General features: G+C 37.7%; 1 protein-coding gene across 4 annotated transcripts; it reads right to left on the reverse strand.

The window, feature by feature from the left end:
- Positions 1–7,872: 7,872 nt before the first annotated feature.
- On the reverse strand, positions 7,873–18,820 carry AMY2 (alpha-amylase-like 2). Of its 4 annotated transcripts, XM_010267777.3 has the most exons (14): positions 17,809–17,904; positions 17,512–17,669; positions 17,014–17,098; positions 16,579–16,612; positions 16,274–16,311; positions 15,967–16,093; positions 15,599–15,825; positions 12,475–12,620; positions 12,272–12,390; positions 10,123–10,211; positions 9,927–10,049; positions 9,479–9,514; positions 8,389–8,487; positions 7,873–8,309 (listed from the first exon to the last, which is right to left on the reverse strand). In XM_010267777.3, the coding sequence occupies exons 3-14, from the start codon at positions 17,029–17,031 to the stop codon at positions 8,118–8,120; spliced, it is 1,248 nt and encodes a 415-aa protein (XP_010266079.1). In that variant the 5' UTR covers positions 17,032–17,098; positions 17,512–17,669; positions 17,809–17,904; the 3' UTR covers positions 7,873–8,117. The 4 variants fall into 4 exon arrangements, with proteins under 4 accessions (XP_010266079.1, XP_010266080.1, XP_010266078.1 ...); XM_010267778.3 differs by lacking the exons at positions 17,512–17,669; positions 17,809–17,904 and adding an exon at positions 18,470–18,820; XM_010267776.3 differs by lacking the exon at positions 17,512–17,669 and having other exon boundaries at positions 17,809–18,508.
- Between the last annotated feature and the right edge of the window lie 3,310 nt (positions 18,821–22,130).

Genomic DNA, 22,130 nt, shown 5'->3' on the forward strand with positions numbered 1-22,130 from the left:
TCTCTAAGTGAAGAACCTACCCGAGCTCAGGCCGGTTGCAATGAGCTTGGCCTCCGTCAGATACTGTTGACACTTCAGCCCAAGCCGCGCCCATTGCCGGAGGCCCTTCGCCATCTCTTTGTCAAGCGTGAGCCCGGAGTCAAGAGCGGCCATCCCCCACCCGGTCTGAAACGGCCACCCAGCACACTTCGCACCCTGAAATAGTCTCGCTTCCATGCTGGGACCTTGTTGGGGAGTTCATGTAAAAGTTTAAAGCCCGGGCGAGGAGACAGGTAGTATGCCCGCCTACGCTTGGGGAGGGGACCCGCTTGCTTCTTAAGCATCAAGATTGAAGAAAAAATCTCCAAGTCCAAAGGAAAGCTCTCTTCGCAAAATAAGGAGATTGTCCCCACCAAATTTCGAATGGAGTTCGGGTGAAGCTGGCCGACCGTCACGCCGAAGTGGTTCAAGACTTCGACAAGGAGGGGATGGAAAGGCAATCACAGCCCCGCGGGGAGCTGCTCCTAGAATATCACGATCTCATCAGGATCGTGTTCCCAAGGAAAGCTACCCGAAGGTATGAAATAAGCGTACTTCCTGGGCAAGTTATAGTAGGTAATGAGGGATTGGAGCCCCTCGGGCGTCATGGTCGAAGGACCAAACTTGTCTAACATCCGACCCCGACGAGAGGTGGACGCCAAACTACTCGAAGCACCTTGGCCTACGAGTTCGAACTCTTCCTCGAGCTCTACCTCCGGCTCGCTAGGGCTATCAGGGGGTGCAACTCGGTTCGTAGAACCTGCACCAGATCCGTTGGAAAGACTATCTGAGCTATCCAAGCTAGACATCGGGGAGTGAGATGGGATCCAGGAAAGTACTCACCCGGAAAAAGGTTGTAGACCACAGGAGCTCGGACGAGCAGAAGACCTTGAACGCGAATTGAAAAAACCTGGACGTGAACTGGATGCGAGTTGAAACTTGGACGCGAGCTCGAGAGAAATACAAAAGTGACAGCGACTGGGGTCCCCCCCCCGCTATTTATACTCACAGTGACTGAAAAGCGACGGCTTAGATCAAAGCCAATCCGACGGCCCACAGCCGCACTGACTGCACATCCCCTGAGTCCGAGACGTGATTGGCGCACGTCTTTCTGAAACTGACGGAGCGCCGGCGCATGTCTTTTCGAAACTGACGGAACGCCAGCACACGTCTCCTCAATAAAAGCGGCAGCGGCACGTTTTTTCAAATTTGAAAAGACGCCTGCTATCGTGCCTCCCAAGTGGCGCGCTTTTTTGAAAATTTTGAAATAAAGCACACGCTGCCGCATCTATCAGTGTTTAGGCAGGTCGGCACGCACCTCGCGCCGTCAGAACCAAGATTAAAAGTACAAGGCAAATCAACCTAACACCTTGCGAACTCCCCGCGCTAAGGGTCTTGCCCTTAGCGCGAGGAATGGGGGGCAATTGATGAAGGAAGATTTGGTCCGACCTCGCAATCATGCCATGTGGCAAAAAACAAGTAGCTCGGCACTTAAAGCAACGTACCCAGTGTGTAAACACCAAAGGGAAGAAACCAGCAGTCCGAACTCCCCTCAAGGAGCCCGACCTCCCTTCGAGGAGCCCGAACTCCCTACGAGGAGCCCGACCTCCCTACTAAGAGCTTGAACACCCTACTAAGAGCTCGACCTCCCTACTAAGAGCTCGAACTCCCTACGAGGAGCCCGAACTCTCCCTTTGGCCCCGAGCCACGCAAAGCAGTGACCCGAACTGGCCCGCCTCATGGCAGTTCGGGACACTCCCCTATCCGAACTCAAGACTTCACCTCGCACACCGCTCCAGCACTTCGCCTTCAGAACACCGAATTAGACAAACCACACCGTACCTGACACCGAAGGAGTCCGTATCCAGGGGCAGCGCACTTGACTAACTTGGGATCCGACGCTTGACAGCTGCACTTCAACGGCCACCTGGCACCGTCACCTGCCACCGCCATCTCCAGTTACAGAGACGGCCCCGACAAAAAGAGCAGTGGCGGTTCTGCCCCAGTAGAGGTGATGACACCTGAACTGACAGAAGCACGGAAATAATCATACCCGACCTGACAGAAGCCTAGGAGTGAGTGCGCGAGGTGGTTATAAAAGGCTCTCTACCCCCCAAGAACATGGTATGCAAACTTTGCGCTATCTGGTTTTATCTTGCCTTTGAAGGATTCTAACTTGAGCTTCGGAGCCTTTACACCGGGTTCCCCCCAGGGCTTCCTCATCTTCTCCATTTCAGGTTCCCTGCTACTCAGTTCAGAGGCAAGGTCGTTGACAACTAAGACCAGCCGGATTGCGCATCATCAGCTACAATTTCTTAGTTTGGCCTTTACAGAAATTGTTTGTTAGCTGTTTATTTATATACTTGGCATGGTAGAATTATAAAAGTTGAAATATTCTAATACATTTAATGCTGTAAGTCAAAGGTGTTAGGTTAGGTTGTACGCAATCCTAGTCCAACCAGAGGTTTTGAACCCCTAACCCTGACCTTGATTCAACCTGAAGTCCCTCAATTCTAACCTAATCCAAAGTTGGCCAAAGTTGGGTATGGCTCAAGTTGGGTCCAGCCTAACCTTTCTCATATCTTCATAAAATCTCTCAAATTTTCAAGATCTAATTCAAATTGTATTTAACTATATATTGATCATATCTTTTTAGGTTCTGTTTGTTTTCAGGTGAGTAAGTTATCCTAGTAAATGCACTTGTTAAGATAACTGCTTTCCAGATAAATACATTTATTTATGTTCTTTTCTTCTTAATAAATTTCTCTTATTTTCATGTTCACCCTTATAGCTTTTATTTTCAAAACCTATTCAAGAGTATTTTTGTCTTGTTAATTTTAGTGTCTTTCCTTTCAAGTGGAAAAGTAACCTATCCACCTAAAAGTGTAAGAGTTTTTTATTAAGTAGTAAAAAAATAAAAACTTACTGGAGAAAAGCTAGAATGAAAGGTCAACCGCCCCAACCCAAAGTGACCTTTTTGTTCGGATTGCGTTTGGGCAAACCTGGCTGAAGTATAAGCCCTAATTGGTAATTACATTAGGGTCTTATCAATAGGGATGGCAATTTCACGAGAATTTTCGGGTATTCAAACCGTTCTGACCCTAATAGGACCCGTTTATCAAAATCCTATAAGGTTTAGGACGGATTTAGAATTTTAGATCGAACCTAAGGGTTTGGGTTTTGACTTTAGGGTATCCCATACTTGATACCTAGGATGCATAAATATAAACCTACTATATTATATATCATCCACAAATTTATAAATTTTAAGTATTAAGATAATTATTCTATTATTAATATTTTATTTATATAAATTTCTTGGAATTAAAATCATTGTAAGTTTGGATTTGTCGATGTTCCATTTACAGCCTTACTCGGCAGTACTCGCACTGGATAGCACTTTGGCGATGTTCACACTTCACAGGCAATTACTTTTTTACCCAAAATATCAATCCGTTAAGGGATGAATCGCCGACTGAAAAGTTTATTACTTTGTCGTTAGTGAATAAGTTTTTAAGAGGTTGTAGGGCTCCTTCATGACTGCAGGTGAAATAAATTGGGTAGTTGAATACACCCTTCAAAATTTTATTATTATTTATTTTATCAATTAAAAGACAAAATAATAAGTTTTTCAATTCATCAATTTCAGCCATTATCAAATTGCTCCCAAGCGGATGCTCAACATATGGCTCTTTGATCGGTTCCTGGCTACATTTTCGATACTAGAACTAAAGTTAAAGCCCAAACTTCAGGGGTGCAATTTGGGCAAACTCAAAACTTGAGCCCGGCCAATTCAGCCCACTGGACTTTAATGTTCAATCCTTTGGCTGAGAAAGGGCCTAAAATTTTGGGCTTTTTGACTTTTTGATTTGAGTCCAGCCTATAACTTTAGCCCAACCTAAATACAAGGGCTCTAGACTATAAATAAATATCTGTATATACACATACATATATAAATATGCATGTCTGTATATATATAAAATTTCAATAAAGGTGGATTAATCTTAAACCAGGCCTAGCCTGCCTGACTGACATGCATCCCTATCAAACTTACATCAGACCATTCTTGAATGGGATGGTATGTGTATGTGGTGTTTCTGAATTTGAAAAAATAAATAAATATAAAGAAGAAGAAGAAAAAAGAAAAAGGATTGTATGTGCTCGAACTATCAAGATCCATTCCGTTTACAATGTTACAAAGCACTCTAAATTTTTAGTTTTCTTTTTTTTTTTAAGTAAAATTTATTACCTCTTTTTTTCTTTTTCTTTGGTTCCATGGGCTAGACAACAACGGGGCATAAGAGTTGAGGTCTAAAGCAAGGTCTTAAATTTTGGAAATTTCGTCTATTTTATTAATGTTGTTATCATTAATATTTTGCATATTGTATAGTATTATGCATTTATATTATCTATTTTGTGGGTTTTGTATGAAAAATATAAATCTCAAAATAAATTATCCAATGTTTATATATAAAATTCTTTTCAACCAAGGTGGGTATTTCCAGTCAAACCTGGATGTCCCCCCCAATCCCCTACACGTTAAGAGATAAGAGTGGACTGTCTGAAAGAGGCTAAAATGTGCCCAATCTCAAAGCCCAGCCCAACCCAACCCAACCCAACCGATGGTCCTTACTCCTGCAACATCAAGAAGTCCCGTAGGTGGTACTTGGTAGAATTCATTTTTAGAATATTGTTTGTTGTATTCTCTGTATGGGCGGGCGAAAAAATGCTCGAGAGTCGAGATACTTACAATTACGGACTTTTAGCTCCAGCTCCGAACCGTAGATTCAACTCTGCAACGGGGGATCAAAAATCCACCACTAATTGGGACCCACCTAATTGGTTATATCGGACCAAAAGTTGGATGATTGCAAATTGCAACTGACCGAGTTAATGCCGTCGTCGTCATCATCTATCATCTATATGGTGGAAAACAACTTCAATATACAACTCCATGTGATTCAACCAGGATAAATTTTGGCATATCAATGGTAGTTCTGATCCTCTCTGTTATGCCTGTGGTGTGGTTAAAAAGCTCGATAGACCTAAAAGTTGAAGAATATAAGCTAGAGCTTTCTGCAGAAAAATAGAGCCAAGCAATAAGCATCCATTGATGGATGATACATGTGGGCACTGGTCAGGCTCAGACACCATGATGATTGAGTTTGAGGCTATCTCACTTCTTTCAGAATAAATATATATACGCACTCTAAAACTCTTTTTTCTTTTTGCCATTTACAAAACCTTTTTGATTACCTTTGCAGTGTCGTTCAGATCCACTCCAAGTATACAATTACGGACTGTCTCTGGAGTCTCTGGACAATGGACATAGAGAAAACAATTACCTTTCCAAATGGTTTGACCGAATGACCAATTGACCATTCCCTGTAAAGCAAAGAAAATGATAAAGAGAGAGAGAGAGAGAGAAAAGGTGAAAAAGCTGGGACCAGGGAAAGGTCGTTTTCCAAAAGTGGATTTTGGGTAACCGAGCTGCTGCTGGTGGGTAATGGTGTGGTGATGCTAGTAATACTGATAGCACTGCTTTGGCCTTAGACCAAATTCATACTTGTAGAGTGTGCCAAGTGGAAAGAAATTACAGTTATAGTTTCAGAAATTATGCTAACATAACAATCCAGATAAGTTCATTGTCTCCACCTGTATTGCATGCATCCTGAATTCCTGATGGCCCTGCCCTAGCCCCTAGGGTGGCACTCAGTGATCACTCATCACTCAACACTCAACAGACAGCCAGGGCTTGACTGGGCCGGGCTCAGGCTTTTTGAAGAGGCAATACCAACTACGGTCTACAGGCTTCCGGCTTCCTACCTGTTGGATGAATCTGAATCTTGCATTTGGATTAGGTTGGATAGCAACCTGACTGGCCTAACATGACCAGAAAAGCTACAATATATGTAAGTGGATCATCTTGTCTTGGGTGTATCATCATCCTGTCTGTGTCCGATGAAGCTGTTGATGCACATGCACGACCCGACCGACACCACACCACACAAAATTTGCTACTAACAACTCGCTTCATCACTTCAGACTTGAGAGGAGACCCAGTTCAAAATCAAATCTGCAGACCAGCAGCAAGTTGGGAGTTCCATCGCCTTGTGAATCCTACCAGTCATTGTCAGTTCAAGTGGCCTAGTGTTTATTCTTGCTCTTGGGTCAAACATGGACCAACCCTAGCCCCTACTACAATAATACTATTGCTATTGGTCAATCCCAGGACCCAGCTTAAACTAAAGTTACCATCAAAGAGCATTTCCACATGCTAGAAAGTAGAATCCCCATTGACAGCGATCATATTTTTGGTTCTTTTGTATTTTGTCCCTGAAAAGCCTCAACTTACATATCGTAGTAGTCTTTACCATTTGTTTCTTGGTCAAGGATTTATAGGAAAGTTGGACTCCTCTCACACAATATTTTAAAAACCGATTTGAAGGTCAAAAAAGTTTTTTTTTTTTTTTTTTTTGCAAAAATAGCGGGATAAAGCACCTACGTCTCTTGGGAGTTGGGATGCATAGATCTTGAAAAGTTACTCGAAATATAAAAAAAAGAAATCAAACATCAGAGTGAAAAATTATAATCGGGTCGAATGGATCAACAGTTGAACTGGCCAGGTCAAACAGTTCTTGACCAATTTAACAGTTTTGACCATCTAACGGGTCTTAACTGAATCAGACCCGGAATCTTGACTGAGTGATAGTTCAAATGGTTCGATCAGCCAGGTCAATCATAGGTTGAAAACACTGCTCTCACATATGAAATATCCTTATTTTATTGAGCATATTTAGTCCAGGCAAAATAAAACTTGGAGAGATGGACCAAGTGACTGATCTTGAAATTGTACATCCATGCTTAGCTAAGAGATGAACCACCTTGTTGCCAAAGAAGGAGACTGAGACATTTGAGAATTCGTGCAAAAGACCCCTGCAATCAGCGATGAATGGGTGGAGTCGCCAAAGAACCCCCGAGTCCCTGACTGAGGACGTGAGGATTTAACAGGCACAAACAATCTCCTGTGCATCTCCTTCAATAAAAAAGTGTTCAATATTTAGAGCTTTTGTCATGCGAAGGCCCTCCCTTAAAAGCCTTAACAATTCCAATTCCAGAGCAATCCTCATTCTCTTGAATTGTAATAGCAACACATTGTAATTCCAATTCCTGCTGGGTCAACGACCGATTGAAAACATTTTGGGAAATCTATTGCTACTATTATTGTCGAAAAAACAAACCTATCAGAAAATCCTTTTCTGTATCGTATTCGTTTCTTTGTACCCTCTCTAAAGTTTGAACATTGAAACAAGGAATTAGACAGTAAAAATCCTATCGTTCTTTCATTGAATTCGGCTTACGGCACCAGGCACCTAGATGAGACTCACAGACGTGTGCGGTGTTCCATTCACCTTCCCTGCACCTGGGTTCACACAGTGGCTAGCCATCTAGTTATGAGGTTCATATTACAATTTCCAGTCTAGTTTCATGATTTAGCCACCCGGGCTAAAACTAGGTCATGTCAATGTCCAGTCCAGTCCAATATGCAGCTACCTTCGTGAAGAAAAAAATTTGACAAGCAACTTGAAACTGTATGCAAAAGATCTAGGAAATATTTTCTTTTACCGGTTTTAAAGTTGGCAAGTTCAAATGGATGATCAAACCTTCTATACACCCTTAAGCAGCTTGACGTCTGGACAGGATTTCTAACATTGATTCAGATCAATACATTTAAAATCCAGTTCTCTTTTGGAACACCACTATTCTTTTTTTTTTCATCTCCTTGTAACAACCGCATTACTTTAGATCCAAATATATAAATAGCTGAACATCGACAGAAGAAAAAAAAAAATCTTTGGGAAAATCCAAAGGTTTGAACCACATTCTAGTTTTTAATATATAAGCACAGTAATAAAAACACAATGGACGCTTTAACTATATTATTGATCATATGATACATTTTTTTTTCTAATAATAGTTTAAAAGACAAAAAATATAGAAGACTGGAAGTACAACTACTTCCTTTATTTATTTATTTATGGATGAACAAGTTTATTCATGCACTATTATCAATATCACTAGCTTCTGGGATAGGACCACTATTTGCTCCAGACTGCATACTTGTGGCCACAGGTGGCAAGTGTCCACTCTCTGCCAGCTGGGCACCACGACCCATCTCCAATTTTCATGCACAATTTCTCCCCTATGATTGCAGAGTAGAGATTAGGCTGGGCCTCAAATATCCTGATTGAAGATCGGCTGTGAATGTCTTGACGTTTTCTAATGTCCATCTACAAAGAACCGAAGAAGTTTAAGACTATAAACCCAGCACAAACAGATGCTTTGATGAAAAAGCGTTTCAAAGCGTACCAGCTTCGCAATTTGGTCATGAGTGGAGTCACCCCAATCATAAAAATGGTCATAAAATACAGCAGGTATTCCTGGATGTGTCAGTATGTATGCATAGCCCTGTATAATATCATGGGCACCATAGATAGTAAGTAAACGAAAGAAACGCATGCATTTCATTAACCGTAGTCGAAGTTAATAGAAACAGAGATCGCGTTTTTTAGTAAACCAGAAATCCTAGCCTTAATATCTTGGTTAACTATTTTAATGAAGGACAATAGATAGAATTTGATATTCTAAATGCCAGCAGTAAGGCTTGGCACATCCATGCTCTGAACCAGACTGCTTAATTTTTAGGCAACCTTTCACAAGGACCATATAGCTGAAAGGATCACGATTGTTTTTCAATCAATGCTCGGCCCAGACATTAATAGGTCTAGTGTTAGACCAACTTACTGGTGGACAATACATATGTAATGGCATCCAGAAGATACAACTATTGTCTCCAAAAGAAAATAGTACAGGAGTATGGGCAATCTGATAAACAAGAAGAGAATTTCTGTCTCTGCCCCTGCTCATAATGTACATCTATGTTGCATTTATACAGATGCAGGCATTGATCTAGATTGCAAGGTGGGTCAAAAATGCATTTTAAAATGTTAAGGGAAATGAATGAGGACTCTATCTATCTATAAGGATTACAATGGGAATAGTGACACTTCACATCCATCTGCATCAAATCCCAGAAGAAAAGTAATTTCAGGATTTGAAATTATATTTTGAAATATTAAAAGGAAAAAATGTATGAGAACAAGACTGACAAAATTAGTTTCCACAAGTCGGGTAAAGGATATAATAAATAAGATAGGCAAATGAAATCAAATCTATGTTCTGATAATTAAATAAAAAGAAATAAGATGAATGACAAATCCAAAAAAATCAAACTAAAATCCAGCATGCCTTGACACAGGAAGTTACCCAATAAAAGAATCCATGTAACATGGATAAGTAGTGCACCTACCATAGATTATTATGCTTGTCCAACAAAAATAAAAGAAATTCTTGAAATAAAAAACTAATTCAGAAAGACCCGAGGATAAAAGTTCCATACCTCCATGATATGACTAGCAGGAAAAGGCCAATGAGCCTGTAGGATTGAAATAATATACCATGGATTAATAAATATCAGAATTTGAAAATTGAAATCTTGATTAAGAAAACTTTATTAACAAAGATATGGGTAATTTCTAACAGAAGAAAATATGAATATGAAAAAGAAACATGAAGACTATTTTGCCTGTTAAACCAGTAATCACAATGTCTAGAATAATTGTGTCAAATTGCTTTAAAGTATTCTGGTTTATAGTCATTTAGATGCTTCCAAAGAATGCAAGTGAGTCAATTGTGGGCCTTTCTCCCAGGTTGGGAGCACATAATAATAATCTAAGAGGATACTGCATGTAGGTTATGTGCATCAAATTATAAGTTACATCCTCCTGCTATCACAGGCTATGTAAATAAACCTATATTCCACAATTATAGAAAAAACTGTCAAACACCTGTGTTGATCCTGTGTCATGGTTATCAATGAATGTGACAGCCCTTGATGGCCACCATCCCATCACGCCTGGTGGCTTCCCTTGAGGGTCACGCAAACGCCATAGTTCTCCTTTGACAGCTTCCTGAATAGTAGAAATGTATCAGGTCTATTTCTTAGAAGGCTTCAAAACAATGTAATTTATTGAAGGAAAATACCTGAAGAATGCCTTTTGTTGTGAAATCAAATGCCGCCGAAAGCCCTCCTGTGTTATCAATCCAATTGATAATCCTCTGTCGATGACTATCTGCATGTTAAAGCTTGTATCAGCATGTAGGCATCTTTGTAGGATGTTGGGAAAACCAACTAAACAAATCCTTATGCCAACTATGTGTTTGGCTACACACATCCTGTTTCACATTTCCACTATATGGTAATTGAGTTGTATATGTACTATTTGCAGCTAAAACTTGGACAAGCTCAAACCAAACTCATCTGGCACAAACCCACCTTAAGTTGGGTAGGGCTGTGATTTCAAGATCTCAAGTTGGCCATGTTCTGGAAAACCCTACTGATCCTAATTCAGGTTTGGGTTGCTATAAAGTACGTACAAATTTTCATCTGTCAAAGTCACCAACCAACAACGAGAAAGATTGGACTCATTTTCTAGTATTGCCAGGGAGCAGTTAAGTCATTGGTACATAAAACTCAAATAACAGTATATAAGCCCCAACAATTCTAGAATACATCTTTTTCCTGAAATGTCATAAAGTAATTAATTGATAGATTAAAATCTTGAATTTTAATAGGTTTACTTTGAATCTTGAATTAATTCATAACCTTTAGGAGTTAATCAATGTAATATTTTTCCACTCAAACCAAAACATTAGATTTGATTTATTGAACCTATTTCCACCATTTCCTTAACTATCCTACAAATCCCAAATGGTCCTAGTTGAAATTTCCGATTCTATAATTTCCTAAGTTCACCTGTTGGCACTTTAATACTGAATTTCAGCCGACCAGGTGTGCATATTTAGATTTCTCCAATCATCCCGCATCACCAAACATGTAAATCCAATGTCCTGTAACTTACCAAACTGTTGGATATATCATTTAAACGATTTTTGAAGTTAGATCTACAAATATAGACCCACTTAGGTGATGTTCTGTTGGCGGTTGAAAATTTTGTGGTATGATTGAAAAAACCAGGCCCCACATTTCTCAAAGTGAAAACTGACTTTTTTGGAACATGCAACCCAAAAGAGGGTTTTCCATACAAGGTTTCAATTTAGGGGGAAAACATTTGTATAATGATTGTAAGTCACGTGCGTATGTAAAGCTCAATCATTACCAATGATTTTTTGTCAACAGACATGCTTGTATGAGTTTGGTTGTAGGTCAAGGAACTTGCCATGTGGTACAGCTTCTGTAGGCTGTGCTCCAAGTAACTTAGCAATTTGAACATTATTATATAATATATGCAAAAAAAGTTGTAAAAACCATAAAGTAGGGGAGGTACACAACCATCTGGTGTGAGAGATACACATTGAATCACCCAATGATGTCATGGTTGAACCAGCCAAAACTCTTTCCTGGTTGAGAACACTAGAATTCCTACAGTTCAAAAAACCCTCTATTCTGGTCAGAACCATGGGATTTCTTGTTCCAGAACCATAAACCCATGTCAAAGAACCCCAATTTGTGGTTTCATGTTCTCGAGCCAGATAGAACACAAAAGCAACCAAATATAAAGTGTTAAATCTCTAGTTTTTCTTTAACCAAGTATAGAAAGCAAGAGCATAAGACATAAAATAATTACTTCAAGCTTCAAATGATCAACTGCAATGCCAGTCTCTGTGAGCTGACACTTAGCTAGCAAGGTTGCATTATTTCCAATTAGTGATAATTGAATTAATAGTTGTAAGCTCAGTTTGTTTGTACTTATATTTTTTTGATCAATACCTGTTATAAAACTTCATTACTATGGGTTAAAAATAATAGTATATATTCGTTTTGGTAGCCAAATGGGCTACACAATGGTGTAACCCTCCCCCAAACCCAGAACCACCTACCCCCCCCCCCCCAAAAAAAAAAAAAAAAACAGGTGATGATGGGATTTGATCCCAAGTCTCCACTACAACCAATCAGAGACCATATCAGCAAGCTAGCTGGAACCTTCAAATGGTATATGTTCAGTGATATGCCAAAGCACCATGTCATTTGGCATAGTTCCACTAGCCATCCATTAGTTTTTCTTAAAATTCCCATCAAGGGATTAAACCTCCAAAATAAATGTTTGTTTGTCCTTACACTGCTTTGTTACTAATGTTCTAAATCATATCAAACATGGTAAGAGTAGAATACCTTGGTTGTAGTCCAGTCGATAACTAGGGGGGCTATAATTGCAAGAATCCCAATACTCCCCTACAGAAAATATTGGCTTTGCTCCCTCAATGTATTCTTTCACATATTTTGCTGCATAGCTAATATTGAACATGGACTACAAATTGTCAGTACTAAATTAAAATACTTGATTTTGAAAGCAATGAACTTGCAGATTTTCTTACCCTCTTGCAAAATCGAAACGGAAATCATGGAAGCCAACATTATAGCGAAGCCACTTCAGCCACCCAATAATATCTTTTCGAACAAAATGTTGGCTATGATCTATGTTTGGAACTCCATGGAAGTTGTCCCCAGTGCTACGGTTACCCTGGAAGAAAAGTTAATATGTGTAACATAAGTAAACAGTGGAAACACACTCTTTCCATTAAGAAGTTTCAAATCCATAGATGGAAAGTGAACATGATTCAGCCAGTGACCACATATCATTTACATATACACCCACCTACCCATATCATAAATAAATAATACAAAAAATGGGGAAGAGGAAGAAAAAAGAAAATATGGACCATTTCCCTTCTATGGCAACATTTGCGTAAAGATAGTCATTGTACTATCTCTTTCGCTTATTTGGTTTCATTGATCCAATGAGAAAATTTTTATTCCCAACCAGAATAATGCATAAAACCAACTATTTATTTTTGTGGTCACAGAAAGACTAAGGTGAGAACCAAAAGAGGGCCTAAAAGGTAAGTCCTGTCATTGGCATCTAGAACAGTCATCATTTATAAATTAAGTAGTTGATTCTTCTTATCTTTGAACTTGGACCTCAACTTTTGTTGCCTAAACATCTTTCAGCTATGAAGTTCTTTCACTTCTGTCCAGGAGTCATTTCAAACAAGGTTAACTGAATCAACTTGAAGATTAATATCCGTTCCCATGACAATCATTCTATATTGCCACAGTTCTTTGTTCCTTTAATGTTTTGAGACATTTCATGACCAGCCAAAAATACAGTTGACCAACGAATCAAATCAACTTGAAGAATAAAATATTTGTTTGTGCCCACCATTCTTTGACATTTGAAGAAAACTATTGTCATCTGAATGGTACATTTAACTATGTTCAAGCTCTAATCAAGAGATCATGGAAACTAGTTGATTGTTGGTATCAACCAAGGATTCAGATTTTATTGGCTTGGAATTTTGACACTCATCCCTAATTGAAACTGGAAGAAACTAGGCATGAAATGTGTAAGATAAAGTATATATTGGATAAGTATTGGATAGGAAATGGGAATTAAAGTGAAAGAAATAATGCAACTTTTTAATTGGCAAACTTCTTTTATTTTTTTTGTTAGATCTTTGCTTGAAAAGCCAAAATCTTGATGAATTTGAATTTTTTTTTCATTCTAGGACACCTGTAAAAACACCTGACTATGGCAACTGAAGGATCCAATCAACTCCATCCATCCACTACTCAAGAGGTTTTCCTCTTCTTTTTTTATAAATAAGTTATTGGTCAAAGGTACCAAAATGTCTAACAGAATATTGATTATGAAGAAGCCCAAAGTATTTGTAAAAACAATGTGTTGGAAAAAGGCTAATCGATGTCATTGTTTTGCACCTAAGCATGCACCTGAGATTCCCATCAAACAAGGTACCAGAGTTAGCAGATATTAGGACTTCTGGGGAAGTTGACAAAAACTAGGAAATTTAAAGGTTATCTGATTAAAAAACCTAGTCTATAGCAGTATAGTCAATGCAACCTAGCAAGTTTTCTTCTCAAGCATGGCACTCTAATAAGAGCAGTAGATAAAATTTTTAGATGAATGCAGTGCAAACTTAGCTAATTAAATGGCACAGGTTTCCAAGTGGCACAATTCATATGCATGCACTTTTTTATAGTTCTATCCATGCACTTAGAACAAAAGATGCCATGGTGCTTGTTTTTTGGTTGATGACATCATACAGATTGACAAGACTATAGTAGGCTCAGATTCTGTTGAGGGTTAAAGGTCATTCTAGTCTATCAACATTCCAGTAAGGGAGGGTGATTTGATGTGAATTGAGAATTCTAAAGGAGATAGGGGAGACCAAAAGGGATGTGGTGGTGAGAAAAAGATTTTAAGTACTCCCAAATGAGCAGAGGATAGAGTTATTGACAGAATGAAGGGCAAAACTAGGGTTGTGTAGCCATCCCCAAATAGTTGCTAAAGGCAAGGATTTATTGAGTTTATTTGAGTTACATGCATAGTGGAAAAGGAAATTAAGGGATGGACTTAAACCTGAATCAAGTGACCAAAATATGGCACTTATGTAATGAATAGAGACTAATTTGATTGGGGAGCATTCAACCATATAAGATCTAAGTATCCAGATTGTGGAGCAGGAACAGGAACCACCCACCAAATTTGAGAAGTTCCTGGCTTCAGATCATTAATGGAACATTGCATGTTGTGTGTATAAAGCGTGTGAAGTTTATAAATGTATGCATACTATATATACAGTGTATACATTTATAGGGTATCAAATACATACACATATATGCCATATAAGGGTGTTAATTCATTATAGAATGTTTCAGATCCCGCAGCATGAAAAAGTCTCTGACAACCTATATGCCATAAAAGGCACCCAATCCCCACACGTTGTGTCAATTGAATTATAATAAGCAGTTGGGAGCACAGTCAAACCACAAGCCTAAAAATCAGGATTGCGGCCTCTGAGCATTTTCACTTCTAAAATTGAAAAATTCAGTAAGAGTGGGAATGCCCCCCTCATAACCACTTTGGTCCTGGTCGTTAAGCATGAAATGAATGGCAGGAAATTAATTATTGTAATATAAAATATTATATCAAAGAAAACAAGTAGTAATTCTTTTAGGATAAAGTGTGAAATTTAAATATTGAACCATCAAATTTGACAAATAATATCAACAACAATTGCATTTTGAGACTTAAAAAAAACATATAATAGGAATCACAGATCATCAATACAATATGGAATATCACAATATAGGTAACAAAATTTCGTTTTGCAAGTGAAAAGAAAAGTTGAAACAAGGGATGTAAATCCTTCTATTGTCCTAAGATACCGTGATTTAAAGTTGTGTAGAGAAAGATCAATATCTTCAGAGAAATTTTTCTGTCCATATATTACACCAACTTCATTAGGACAATCAAATATAACCCAATGCACATGTAGGACACTGAATTGGTATTTAGTGTATTTATGGAAAATCCAAAATTCACTGTATGCAGAGTAAGAAAAGAAAGAAGGTTTTTCTATATCTAATACTTATGCAGATTTAATAGAAAACAAATTCAAGGTATTGAATGATCCTCACCAATCCACCCGTACAAGATGTGACAGCACGTTCGTCCCATGGTAATGGAATGCCATCATAACGGTTATACATCCCTCCATGACCCGTTGTAGTGCCAACACGATGATTAATAACTATGTCAGCCATCGCTCTAACTTTGTATTGCTTCATCTTTTGAAGCAAAGCTTTTAGTAGTTGCTCAGATCCATATTTAGAGTTGAGAGAATAGAGGTTCTGTGGTAGGTAACCTGAGAGGAAAGAGGAAAAAACAAAAGAAAAGAAAATAGTGTTGCTATCCTGGCTAAATAATAAAAACAATGAATGAAATCTACATATATCTGGTAAACAGAAAATTGAGCAAGAAATCTAGAGAGTTCTCTCTTGCTAACCTTCTGGAGAGAAGGAATTAGTTGATGGTGGCAACCATGCTGATGTAAAACCAGATTTTGCAATATCAGGGACCTTTCTTTCCAAGTTTCTCCACCAATCATATTTATGAGACTCCCAGTTAAAAGCCTGACCACTCAAATTTTATTGAGAATTACTGAGTATACAATTCCTTACCAATTAGCTAATTAAGAATGCACAGAAGTGTGGATAAAACTGTCAGTAAGAATGAAGATATTAATCAATTTTTGATAGATTTGATGAATTATAGATCACAACAACATTTAAGGCATTCTTAGCCAATTGTACCTGGAAAAGAATCTCTCTTCCATTCTGCAATGTTGCACCTACAAATGGTTAAGAAAGCATACTACAATCAACATATACAAGATCCAGAAAATATTCAATCTCAAAATTGGTAGCTGAATTGCTTTCAGCAAAAAAAAATGGTTGTTGAATTACTGATATATTGTCAAACATAAGCATTTTACTTTTCAGGAAAGACAAAGATAATAAACTGATCATGGATTGAACATTTTGAAAGTCTTAACAAATAAAGTAAGTAAAAAAAGGCAAATATGCTGTCAAGAACTCAAGAAGGACGACATGCCTACCAGGATCTGTCCCCTGAACAGTTTCATCATAACTCTGCATTAAAATGAAGGAAGAAATTTAGGAAGAAGATATGGCAAGTAAATCATACTTCTAGGGCGGAGCCATGCCCCCCCCCCCCCCCCCCCCCCCCCCCCATGGTCTAGAAATCCCCACTTAATATGGTATTTCATATAAATTTCCCCCCTCTTCCCATCCCCACCTCAATGGTTGCCCCCCCCCATGGGCCCATCCATATTTATCCCCCCAGCAATCCACTTCAGGTTTTGGCCCCCATATAAAAATTTCCTGGCTCCACCCCAATCTAGAAACCTAGAAGAGTAACAGCCAGCAAGAAACCTACATGCATCAACAAATAAAGCATTCATGCAATCACTGGGAGAAGATAATAAAATTCAAACAGAAAAGGGAAGTGGGACTGAGTGTAAGTTTCATACATCATTCAGGTTACCCATATTGAGTTGCTGAAATTTTGTACAGAAACTGGTTCTAGATCAAATGAGGTGGAGCACAAAGAGATTCCTGCACTTACAATTAAACGAAGGTGTAATATGCCTTGTGCACAGTAAGCATTGATGGAAAATAAAATAAGGTCATTAAGAAATCCAAGTGAGTATAGTTTTACATGAGTATTAGGCTATGAAAGAAAATATTAAAATATAGAAAAAGCTCTTCAAGAAGGCATAGTAAAATGATTACTAAATCTTTCAATAATCCCAGTATATAAGATCATGGCATGTTCTACCAAAGCAGCACGATTGCATCTTCAAAAATCTTGTTGTTTCCACCGGCTTTATTTTTAAGTAATGGAAATTTAGTTCCAGGTGAAATGGCTAATGCTTTTCTCGAATAAACGTAGAGATTGTTTGACCCAGGTGTGTGCTCATAAAGCCAATAGGATTAACCAATTAACGAGGTTGGAACAGACACAATACTTGGTTTTGTTATCAAAACTGTTGCAGGTAGAAATTCTCTCCATTCTTCCCGTACCCTGTATCATTATGTTAAATTCCATTGCAGTTGCACAGTGAAGCACTGTTTGAAACGTTACCTAATTCAATATGTAACCATAATTTCCCATTTGAAAAGTTACCTGATCCATTATCATCCATGAGAGAAACAGAGTACACAGTTAAACAGTCATATAGCATACAAATCAGAGATGCATATATTGAAAGAAATGCAACAAGTGTGCAAATGGGAAATTAAAGGTTCAAGCTAGAAGAACACACCCCCTAGCAAATTTCAGCTCAAGTTGGGAAACGAGATATGCGAGGAAGTTGCTAGGGTTGTTTGAGGCAGAAGCGTAGGGAGCCAACCCTTCCCCTACGTCTCCGCCTATAAAAGGAACGAAAAGCTAAAAATTCGAAGGCGACCACCAAAGGGAATCACTCCATTTCACCCATCAAAATTCAAAAAATGAAAAGGAGATTAAATAAAGAAGAAGTCGGAATATGGTGATTCCTCCAACTATGTCCGTTCCACAATCTCCCTTTTTCTGTACGTTGCTGTGCGATAAAAAGAAATTGAATGACACCACCACAAATACGAAACACAAAGGACCACCAAATCAATTAAGAATGTTCTTCTAGCACTGCGAGTGGAAAGAAAGGCGAAGAATTAAAAAGGAAGGGATGGAAGGGAATCAGCTTTTCTTCAATCTTTTCCTCTAAGCAACAGGGATCTCGTTTAACCACCCCACCTGCTAGGTTCTCACTTACACTTTCGGCTTTATAGACATACACTATGATAAATGAGAATCAAAATAACGATTGTTCTCTCTCGACTTCAGATTTTCCTATTCTGAATTCTGATGAATTGCCAATAACTTTTTGTCACATCACAACTTACGTCAAGGCTCAAGGGAGGTGTCTCCCTCAAGTCTCATCTCACCTTCCATGCAGCCGGGTTCACACGAATTACAGATTGTACAGTTTCGACGGTCCAAGTGCATCGTTTAAATCCTAGAGGGGGAGGGAGCAGACTGTGTATCGGACAGTGAACCATCCATTACCCGAGCCCCATGTAACTCATAAATGTCCAATTCTGTATGTAGCTGCTACGTTGGTGAAGAACAAAATACTTGCAAACAGAACAGATGTGAATCTGTATGGAAAAATCCAATAAAGGATTCCATTCCAATTTCCATGTGCATTGAACTGGATGGTGGTCATACGATCGGGCCCTTTTTTTAATTTTTTTGACGATAAAGAACCTTCAAACCTGCCATCGAAGTGGCTTTCTGTTTCGATGCGTTTGGATTTGGTTTATAAAACTTTGTTTATTTGTTTTTTTTTTTTTAATCTCTTTTTCAGTCGAGTTTGTGTTCTGTTGTTCATCTCTCACTGTTCAGACTAGTGTTGTTCTCGGTTATTTTGGCTGTTTATTATGCTGTTTTTTCTGAGCATTTCTCAATAAGTTTGCCTGCCATCTTGCTAGTTGCTAAAAAGAAGAAAAAAAAAACAATGGAGCGATTTACTGCAGTAGTTGGTCGACCCAATTTTCACTTATGACTTATGTTACTTTTTTTTTTTTTTTGCCAACGGATGAAGCCCATCCTTCGTCCCTTTAACCCCCCCCCCCCCCCCCCCCCCCCCCCCCCCAATCCTGGCAAGCAATTTAGGCCCCGTTTGGTTCGCGGGAATAGGGGTCTGGAATCAGAATTCAAATGGGTTATTTTGATTTCATGTTTGGTTGAACGGAATTGGAATTCCATTCCCATTCCTGCTGGAATGACATTCCCCCATTTGAGGGAATGGTCGTTTTCCTATCCCTTCCTTGGGAATTAAATCCCATTCCTGCTGATTTTAATTCACATTCTCATTCTTGTCTGAATCAAATAGATTATGGGAATGGACCATTCCGATTCCAATTCTGATTTTAACTGTGAACCAAATAGACCTTTAATCTACAATGAATCAAATATCTTGTTAATTGAGCGATCGTTGGTTGGTGACTTAATGTTATTATTTCAAAACAAGGTTTTTAGAACTGAACCGGACAACGAACCGTTCAGGGTCTGGTTCGCAGGTCGAATGGTCCAATCATTTGAACCGAATGGACGGCCCATTATGACAAAAAAAATGGCAAAAAACTGTTATCCGGGTCGATGGTTCAACCGCTTAGGTCAGCGGTCCGCTGATCAAATCAATGGTTTTTGGCCAAAAGATGGTTATGGGGTGAAATGGAACTGATCAGGTGACCGGTTCCTAGTTTTTTCGGTCTGATTTTCAAAACATTGGTTTCAAAATATATTATTTTCAAACACAACAAAAATAAAAAAGTATAGTAAATATAAAATAAAAGATATTGATTTATATATCATGTGTTTATAAATATTTTTTTAGCGTTTAAAAATGGATTCTATATAGAGTAAGTAACTATGCATGAATTTTCTATTCAATTTGAATTGTCTCGGTAATATAAGACCCACCATGTTGGTCACTTGTTCCCATCTAGCAATCTACTGCAATTTTTCCCCTGCACTAAGTGAGAGAAATAGTTTTAACCTGGGTATTCTGCAATATGAATGTTTTTATTTTTCACTTGTTTCTAAAATTCCCACATGGAAAATGAAAAAGCAAAAACATCTTCTTTGAACTGTGCTTTTTGTTTTGAGAAACAAAAGCAAGTTGATTTTATTTCAAAAAAAACAATGTTTAAGAATAAGGTTTTTTGTTTTAGTTTTGGGAACAAAAAATATATGCATAACCAATAAATGTTTTTCATGTTTCTGTTTTAAGAACCAGTTTATTTTCAAACCAGATATTTCAGTTTGATTTTGGAACTCACAATAAGGGGCATTCTACAACATAAATTGTTTTTCTTGTTGCTAGTTCCAAAAATAAATCAAAACCACCTTGTTCCTTAAATCAAAAACACAAGAAACATGTTTTTGATTGTGTATATGTTTTCTGTTTTCAAAACTGAAACAAAAAACATGTTCTTGAATTTGGTTTCAAAAACATGTTTTCATCTCATTACTCAACAATATGTTCCATAAATCATATAATTTTTATACTACTATAAACTGTGTTTTTTGTTTTAAAAACTAATATTTTGTTGGTTCTAAAAACACGTATTATTTTTCAAAACAAAATCAACTTGCCCATACTTTTGAAAACAAAAACAAGGTTCAAGAACATGTTTTTATTTATTTATTTTTTTATGTGGCAGTTCAAAAAACAAATGAAAACAAAAACATTCAAACGCCCCCCAAGTCTTCCAAACCTGTTATAACTGATTATTTAGTGCAAAAAGTGCGATAAATCAAGACCCACACTGATCGGTTTATATGTTATTTATGATTTGTGATTAGTAATGTAAACACTTATTATAATTTTTTTAGGTGCACTTGTCATGAATATGAATATATAACGCTATGTAAGAATAATTTATAAGGTTTTTTAACTGTAAAATGATTCCTAAGTTGACATCACTCTCTCCCTTGAACTGAACCAAATAAATTTTTAACTGCCAAGTTATCAAAGTTAGGGCTCTTAAGGGGTGAGGTGTACATAATAGACTGAACTGACGAAACCGATTATGTCAGTTCTAGTTCTATTGCTTTGTCATGATTAATAATTGGGTTGAGATTGGTTCTTGTTATATAGTTAAAAATATATAGCCTTCTTTTTTTGATAATTTTTGTTATATTTTATGTCCAAAGGGATATATTTTATAGATAATATATAAACAATTTTGGTTAAAGCACTTGTTTTGTCAACGTATAAACATTTTACTAATTTTCTATCATTTTTATAAAGGTTATATTGTGAAAAATAAAGTTTTAAATTATTATTTATGTAATTATAGATGTAAGTATTATTGGGTTAGACCCAATAGTCCCAATCTATCACATGGAACCGTTTAGGCTTCGTTTGGGAAGAGTGCAAATGCAAATATGTAGAGTACATTATGGTCCATACAAATGCAAAGTTGGTTTAGTTTTGCAATGATAAGTTTACTTTCTAGCCAAACAAGGTTTAGTTGTAAACTTGTAATGTTTAATGGATGCAAACACTAATCCCTAGGCAAAAATATGCCTTTTAACATTTGATTAACTTTGAGTGAAAATTTACATTGATTTTTTTTGATGTAAAATTCTCTCTCATTTGGAGTACAAACATGCATTAGAAACTGTGTTTTTTGTCATTGTCAATGCACAAATGTATTCTTTCCAAATTCTAATAAAACTGAACCAGAATGTATATATACACTGAACTGACATTTATACTCTGTCCAAACGGAACCTTAATAATTGATTTGGGACTGATACACCCTGTCGTAAACCAGATCCGACCCATAGGCGGCTCTAATCAAGGTCGGCTCACCATGGATCTTTTTAGCTCTTAATTAACCTATATTACCTTTGACAGTAGTGACTTTGTGTGACCTCTATGCATCACAATCTGTTTCACCAATTTACAACATTAGAAAAAAAAAAAAAAAAAGAAAAACAGAAAATGCCATTGATTTGTATTTTATTGCAATGGTTATGCTTTGGATTTTCGAGAGAATAGGTGATATTGAATCAATGTGCTACATTGGAATT

The sequence above is a fragment of the Nelumbo nucifera genome, chromosome 5 (assembly GCF_055504915.1).
Source record: "Nelumbo nucifera cultivar China Antique chromosome 5, China Antique-T2T, whole genome shotgun sequence".
In the NCBI taxonomy this organism is placed as follows: domain Eukaryota; kingdom Viridiplantae; phylum Streptophyta; class Magnoliopsida; order Proteales; family Nelumbonaceae; genus Nelumbo; species Nelumbo nucifera.

Bases quoted from the DNA above. Each gene is read 5' to 3' on its own strand.
- AMY2 (XM_010267778.3), bottom strand. The intron at 15,826-15,966 runs GTTAGCAAGAGA...CTTTCCTCTCAG, and splicing joins TAATTCCTTCTCTCCAGAAG to GTTACCTACCACAGAACCTC. The intron at 12,621-15,598 runs GTGAGGATCATT...CTTTTCTTCCAG, and splicing joins CATCTTGTACGGGTGGATTG to GGTAACCGTAGCACTGGGGA.